The sequence below is a fragment of the Phacochoerus africanus genome, chromosome 15 (genome assembly GCF_016906955.1).
Source record: "Phacochoerus africanus isolate WHEZ1 chromosome 15, ROS_Pafr_v1, whole genome shotgun sequence".
Lineage (NCBI taxonomy): Eukaryota > Metazoa > Chordata > Mammalia > Artiodactyla > Suidae > Phacochoerus > Phacochoerus africanus.
Window position 1 is genome coordinate 39,701,397 of NC_062558.1, and position 7,277 is coordinate 39,708,673.

At 44.8% G+C, this 7,277-nt stretch overlaps 1 protein-coding gene across 1 annotated transcript in view; it reads right to left on the minus strand.

Moving 5' to 3' along the window:
- Positions 1-4,158, minus strand: part of TRAFD1 (TRAF-type zinc finger domain containing 1) — a 29,213-nt gene extending 25,055 nt beyond the window's left edge. Inside the window, exons 1-2 of the mRNA XM_047760404.1 lie at positions 4,031-4,158; positions 2,074-2,132 (exon numbers count right to left, since the gene is read on the minus strand). Coding sequence (XP_047616360.1) covers positions 2,074-2,120 — 47 coding nt within the window. The 5' untranslated portion in view covers positions 2,121-2,132; positions 4,031-4,158. The remainder of the gene's footprint in view (positions 1-2,073; positions 2,133-4,030) is intronic.
- Positions 4,159-7,277: the final 3,119 nt, after the last annotated feature.

The window sequence follows — 7,277 nt, forward strand, 5'->3', positions numbered from 1 at the left end:
GGCATATGGAGGTTCCCAGGCTAGGGATCTAATCGGAGCTGTTGCTGCCGGCCTACACCACAACCACAGCAACTCAGGATCTGAGCCGTGTCTGTGACCTGCACCACAGCTCACAGCAATGCCGGATCCTTAACCCACTGAGCAAGGCCAGGGATTGAACCCGCAACCTCATGGTTCCTAGTTGGATTCGTTAACCACTGTGCCACGACAGGAACTCCCAACTAAACCTTGATTAAAAAAAGAAAAAGGGAGTTCCTGTCGTGGCGCAGTGGTTAACGAATCCGACTAGGAACCATGAGGTTGCGGGTTCGGTCCCTGCCCTTGCTCAGTGGGTTAACGATCCGGCGTTGCCCGTGAGCTGTGGTGTAGGTCACAGACACGGCTCAGATCCTGAGTTGCTGTGGCTGTGGTGTAGGCCGGCAGCTACAGCTCCGATTAGACCCCTAGCCTGGGAACTCCATATGCCGCAAGAGCGGCCCAAGAAATAGCAAAAAAAAAAGAAAAAAAAAAGAAAAAGAAGGTTACAAAACTACTTAAAAAAAGGATCTTTTAACTGATGTTCCCGTTGTGGCTCCGTGGTTAATGAACCCACTAGTATCCATGAGGATGAGGGTTCGCTCCCTGGCCTTGCTGAGTGGATTAAGGATCCAGCAATGCCATGAGCTGTGGTATAGGTTACAGACTTGGCTTGGATCCCATGTTGCTATGGCTGTGGTGTAGGCCGACAGCTTCTGCTCCTAGCCTGGGAAACTCCATGTGCCTCAGGTAGAGCCCTAATAAGAAAAAATAAAAAAAAAATAAAGCCACTATGTCCTTTTTCTTGTAAAATCAAAATAACATTTTAGGAGTTCTCCTTCGGCACAGTGGGTGAAGGATCCAACATTCCCACTGCAGTGGCTTGGGTTACTGCTGGGGTGCGGGTTCAGTCCCTAGCCTGGGAATTTTCACATGACACAGGCATAGCCAAAAAGTTAAAAAAAAAATTGTTATTGTGATTATTTGTATCATGGATTATTACACTTTGTATCAGGAACAGCACACATAAAACCCAAACAAAGCTAAAACAGTTTTTAAAGCAGCAAAGGGGAGTTCCCGTCGTGGTGCAGTGGTTAACAAATCCAACTAGGAACCATGAGGTTGCAGGTTCAATCACTACCCTTGCTCAGTGGGTTAACGATCCCACGTTGCCGTGAGCTGTGGTGTAGGTTGCAGACGCGGCTCGGATCCCGAGTTGCTGTGGCTCTGGCATAGGCCAGCAGCTACAGTTCTGATTAGACCCCTAACCTGGGAACCTCCATATGCCACGGGAGCAGCCCTAGAAAAGGCAAAAAGAAAAAAAATAAATAAATAAAATAATCTGAGATAGCTGCTCTGGTTGAATGTTCTCACTACTAGACATTGTGCCACAACTCACTAAACCTTGCTCCCAATCATCTCAAGGCAACCACTGTAGCCATTCAAGGAAATTCTTGCAACACACTTTGCAAAACACTGCTCTAATCCAAACATTTCACTATGTTTTTAGCATCTTTTAAAAATATATGGTTATTTTCTATAATAGTTTTTGTTTTTATCATTATAGCTGGTTTACAGTGTTCTGTCAATTTTCTACTGCACAGCATGGTGACCCAGTGACACATACATGTATAGATTCTTTTTTCTCACATTATCATGCTCCATCATAAGTGATTACATATAGTTTCCAGCACTACACAGCAGGAATGGTTATTTTTCATAAAAGCGAAAAAGAAATTCCTTTACATATAGGTCAGAAAAATAAGGCTCCAAAGCAGTCAAGGGACTTGCCAAGTCATTAACTAAATAAGATAGGAACCAGAGCCTTGACTCTCAGCTTCATGCCATCGCTCTAGTCACTACTCTATGCTACCTCAACCAACTATCTTGTCAAATTTCTCAAACAGGCAATTTTATTCAAAATTGTTCAAAAAGCTTTAGTCTCATGTATTTGCACAACATACTACATGGCTCCAGTTTTAACCTGCCAATAAATAAGCCAACTCTTTATAGAAGCCAGTTTATCCTCATTCCAATAACATTTCTCAGATTTCTCACCAATTGTCACACAGTCGAGTATCCTGGTCATCTAGAAATTCAGCCATCTTTAGCTGTTCCTGAAAACAACAAAGGAAGAAGTGTGTTCTTTCAATTTCATTTCTGCTTTAAGCATGACATGCAAAACACACACACACAAAAGAAAAAGTGCAAAAAAAAAATCACCAAAACCAGTACGTTTTATTTAATACATAACACACTTTGGTTTTAGCTTTTTATTATTTTTTAATTCTCATTTTGAAATAATCTGACTTGCAAACCAGCATAAAGAACTCCCATATACCTCTCATCCAGTACATCATAGTCACAGTAAAATTACCAAGTGCAAAAAACTCACTAATACTAGTAATTAATCTACAATTATTTAATTTCACAAATCAGGCCACCAATAGTACCCTTTTTCTGGTTCAGCAATCCAGAGTCACATATTGCACTGGTTGCTATTTCTCCTTAATCTTCTTTAATCTGGGATATTTCTTCAGTCTTTCTCTTTCATAACCTTGTTGTATGTACTGGCTAGTTATTTTGTAGACTATCTTCAAATTGGGTTCATATGATGTTTTCTCATGATTAATACATTTTTGTCAAAAATACCATAGAAGTGATGTTGTGCTCATCTCATTGCATTCAATCAGAAAGAAGTGATGTCAACAGTCTTATTATTACAGATGATGCTGACTTTGATCACTTCACTGAAATAAGTTTCTACCAGGTTTCTCCACTGTAGTTTTTCCTTCTTTTAAACAAGATGTCAATGTTGAAAGCAAAGCCCTGGCAACTTTATTACCAGTATTTACTTTATATCATCCTTTTCTATGACGCAAAAAAATTGTCTTCTAAAAATACTGTCCTCTAACAGGGCTTTTTTTCTGGGGGTTTTTTTTTTTTGTCTTTTTTTTTTTTTTTTTTTTTTTTGTCTTTTCTAGGGCCGCACCCGCGCGGCAGATGGAGGTTCCCAAGCTAGGGGTCCAATCAGAGATGTAGCCGCCGACCTACACCACAGCCATGGCAACGCGGGATCCGAGCCGCGTCTGCGACCCACCTTACACCTCACGGCAACGCCGGATCCTTAACCCACTGAGCGAGGACAGGGATCAAACCCGCAACCTCATGGTTCCTAGTCGGATTCTTAACCACCGAGCCAAAACGGGAACTCCCTAACTGGGCGTTTTAACATTTCCAAACTAACACTTCTTCAAAACACGCCCTATAAGAGGTGAACGAATGCATGGAAGCCCTATGGCAAACTAAGTTCCCTTCAAAATTAGAAGGAGCCCCTCTAAGTGGTCGACCAGGATTTCCCTGTGCCCAAAGGGGTGGAGACACCACCACAGGGTCCACACCCTGGAGGTTGTGGTTTCCAACTGCCCCCTCCCCCAGCAGGGTGGAGGAGGTCCGAAAAGAGTGGGGAAGGCACCGGCTTCGCAAATATTAGCTGCCATTCATAGTGTGTTTACTGATGATTAAATGCTTTACGTGGATAACCTTCTCATCCAGACCACAACCCTAAAAGGTGAAAGTCACCATCCCACTGCTGAGACCGCGAAAGAGGAAGTCCAGGAAGACAGCTGCCGCACAGTTGGTCAGAGTGGGGACTCGAACCCGAGTCTGTCGGCCTAGAGCCCCCACCAGGCTACCCGCGACCCCTCACGCTGGCAGCTCGGGGCCCAAATCTGCCCGGGGCGAGGTGCCCATGGCGGTGCTCCAGAAAACCGTCACCTCCCAGCCCCGGGGCCACGGCCGGGAAGGGGCGGTGACGCCGGGGGCTGCTGAGGCTCCGGATCCCTGAGGAGAAAGTACGGCCTCCCTCACTAGCCAGGGGAGACGCCGCTTCGCGGGCACCTTTCTCCTTACGAGAAACCCCTGCTGATCCCCGGCCCAGAAGCCCCTAGCCCACACACCGCCCTTCTCCCGAATTGGAGACCTATAGGAACTCGCGGGCCGCAGCTACCCTCACCTGGGACGAGACGAAAGACGCCAACACGAACCGCCTGCCAGGGACACTGAAGCCTCCCTCCTCAGTCAGCCCCCAAGCTGAACAACGGCCCCCGGAGCCGCCTCACCACTTCCGACCGTCGCGGAGGAGTGCGCCCATTGGCCAGGGGCGACTCTGGTTGTCTGCCATTGGATAGCAGTGTTGTCGCTCCCAGAGCCCCGCCTTCTGCGCGTCGATTGGCTCCTCAGCCCCACAGGGGCGTGTCCCTGGAAGTCCCAACCCATGCTCCTCTGCAAGGAGGCAGAGACTTAAGCTGGGAACTACCTCTGGGCTCAGCAACTGCACATGACACAGGCGATTGGTATTTGCATGAATAATACTATATAGACATTACTAATATGCCTAATATATTACGATAAGTAATGGCATTTGTCCTCTTGTCATGAGCCGTTAATAATTATTAGTAATACTTGTTGCAGTTATAATGTCCTCCTCACTGCTCATGCAAGATATCTCTGCGAGGCTCTGCCCATGTTTAAGACCTTTGCTTCTTGCGGTGGTAGAGTGAGCGCCCGAGATGCATGGGTTGGTTGGTTTGTTTTGGGGGTTTTTTTGTTTTGGTTCGGTTTAGTTTTTTTTTTTATTTTTGCTTTTTAGGGCCGCATCCTTGGCATGTGGAGGTTCCCAGGCTAGGGGTCTAATCAGAGCTGCAGCCACAGCCACGCCAGATCTCAGCCGCCTCTGCGACCTACAACAGAGCCCAGGGCAATGCCGGATCCTTAACCTACTGAGCGAGGCCAGGGATGGAACCCGCATCTTCATGGATCCTAGTTGGGTTCACTAACCAATGAGCCACGAAGGGAACTCCCTGAGATGCATGTTTGAGTTACAATCTCTCCACTTGCTGTCTGTATGGATCCTCTGAACTCTTCCCTCATGAATTAAAAAAAGAAATATATAGAATAAATATAATGGAGAAAGTATTATTTACAATACAGCAATTTCGTTTTTTCTTTTTAACAATACGGCAACTTGGGTGTTTCCCTTGTGGCTCAGCAGTAAAGAATGGAGCTAGTATCCACGAGGAGGAAGGTTCCATCCCTGGCTTTCATCAGTGGGTTAAGGATCTTGCGTTACAGCCAGCATCGGCGTAGGTCACAGACAAAACTCCTAGCCCGCCTTGCTGTGGCTGTGGCGGTTGTGGGGTAGGCCAGCAGCTGCAACTCCAATTCGACCCCCTAGCCTGGGAACTTCCACATGCGCCCCCCAAAAGCAAAAACAAACCCAGCAATTTTTTTAAATTTTAAGACTTTTATTTAACCTAATGTATCTGAAGCATTATCATTTCAATATATTTCAGTATAAAAATTACTGAGATATTTTACATTATTTTTTAAATGTTAAGAATGTTTTATTTAACCTAATGTATCTGAAGCATTGTCATTTCAATATATATTCAGTATAAAAATTGAGATATTTTACATTCAAAAACCCAGCAATTTAAAGTCATTATTTTATTTTTTTGCAGATTATAACTGTAAGATATTAATGACCTAGTGCTAAGCAGGAGAAGCAGATCACGAAGCATTATTTATTTGTAACAGGAAAGAACATTTATTTTAAATAGGCAGTACATTCTCTGTGATTCCAAAGACATAAAGCTCAAAGTTAGGCAAAATTACCCTTAAGATGAGAGACTTTAGGATAATGATTCCACATGGAATGTATGGTCTGCAAGGGGATATGAGAAAGATTTCCAAGTCCTGGAAATGTTCTATACCTTGATCTGCAAAGTGGTAAACAAAGATGTATTAATTAGTACATGGTCACTAGGCTGTACAGTTAGGATTTAAACACTTCACACTGTATGTTAAAGAGAAGATGCTACAATTCATTGGTGGCTCAGTGGGTAAGGATCCAGTGTTGTCACTGCAGTGGCTCAGGTCATTGCTAGGTGCGGGTTTGGTCCCTTGCCTGGCAACTTCCAAACGCCATGGGTATGGCCGAAAGAGAGAAAGAACATACCATTCCATACTTTGACTTTATTTATTTATTTATTTTGGTAATACTACGTTATCTACCTTGGAACTCTATTTATTGTTTTTGTTTGTCTTTTTATGGCTGAACCTGTGGCATATGGAAGTTCCCAGGCTAGGGGTCGAATCAGAGCTGCAGCTGATGGCCTATGCCACAGCCACATGGGATCTGAGGCACACCTGCAATCTACACTACAGCTCACGGCAACGCCGGATCCTTAACCCACTGAGTATGGCAAGGGATCAGACCCTCATCCTCATGGATCCTAGTTGGGTTCATTAACCACTGAGCCATGACAGGAACTTCTGGAGATCTATTTATTATTAGCCCATCTATCCAGAGCATCTTCATCCTTTTCCAATAATAATTCCATTGTGTGATGTGCCATGATTTATTCAACCAGTTCCCTGTTGATAGACATTTTGGCTACAAAGTGGTATTTTTGAATACAGCAAAACCAATACCTGAAGTCCAGAACTACATCAGCACCAGCCTCACTGATTTTCTCAGCAAATTTATAGAGAGCACCATATGTGACAAGCCCCAGTTAAGATTTTGGAACTTCATTGGCAAACAACAGGTCAAGCTCCCTGCATTCCCAGAAGCTTACCAGAGAGACTGGCGCAATGAATATGATACTGCTGTGGTAGAATAAAAATTATACTGTATCTGATTTTCATCCCTGGTTCCTGGCACAGAACTTTAAAAACACCTTGAGGAAAACAAACAGAGAAGGAGTTCCCATTCTGGCGCAGTGGAAAGGAATCTGACTAGGAACCATGAGGTTGTGGGTTCTATCCCTGGCCTCACTCAGTGGGTTAAGGATCCAGCATTGCCGTGAGATGTTGTCTAGGTCACAGACACGGCTCAGATCTGGTGCTGCTTTGGCTGTGGTGTAGGCCAGCAGCTACAGCTCTGATTAGACCCCTAGTGTGGGAACCTCCACGTGCCGAGGGTTCGGCCCTAAAAAGACAAAAGATAAAAATACAGACAAACAAAAAACCCTTGGGATTTCATGAACAGCAGACGTCTCTATGCTATGCTAGTGATGTGACTCAAAGAGAGCCCCTAGATAGCTTCAGAATGGTGGGCTGGTCACCCAAAAGACAAATCCTGGTGGACTTTGCCATCTCCAGGGAGGGGAGGGGTCTGGAGACAGTGCAATCACTTGATCACTGATTCATTCTCTCAATGAAACCTCAGTAAAAACTCCAGGCACCTAGGCTGGAGG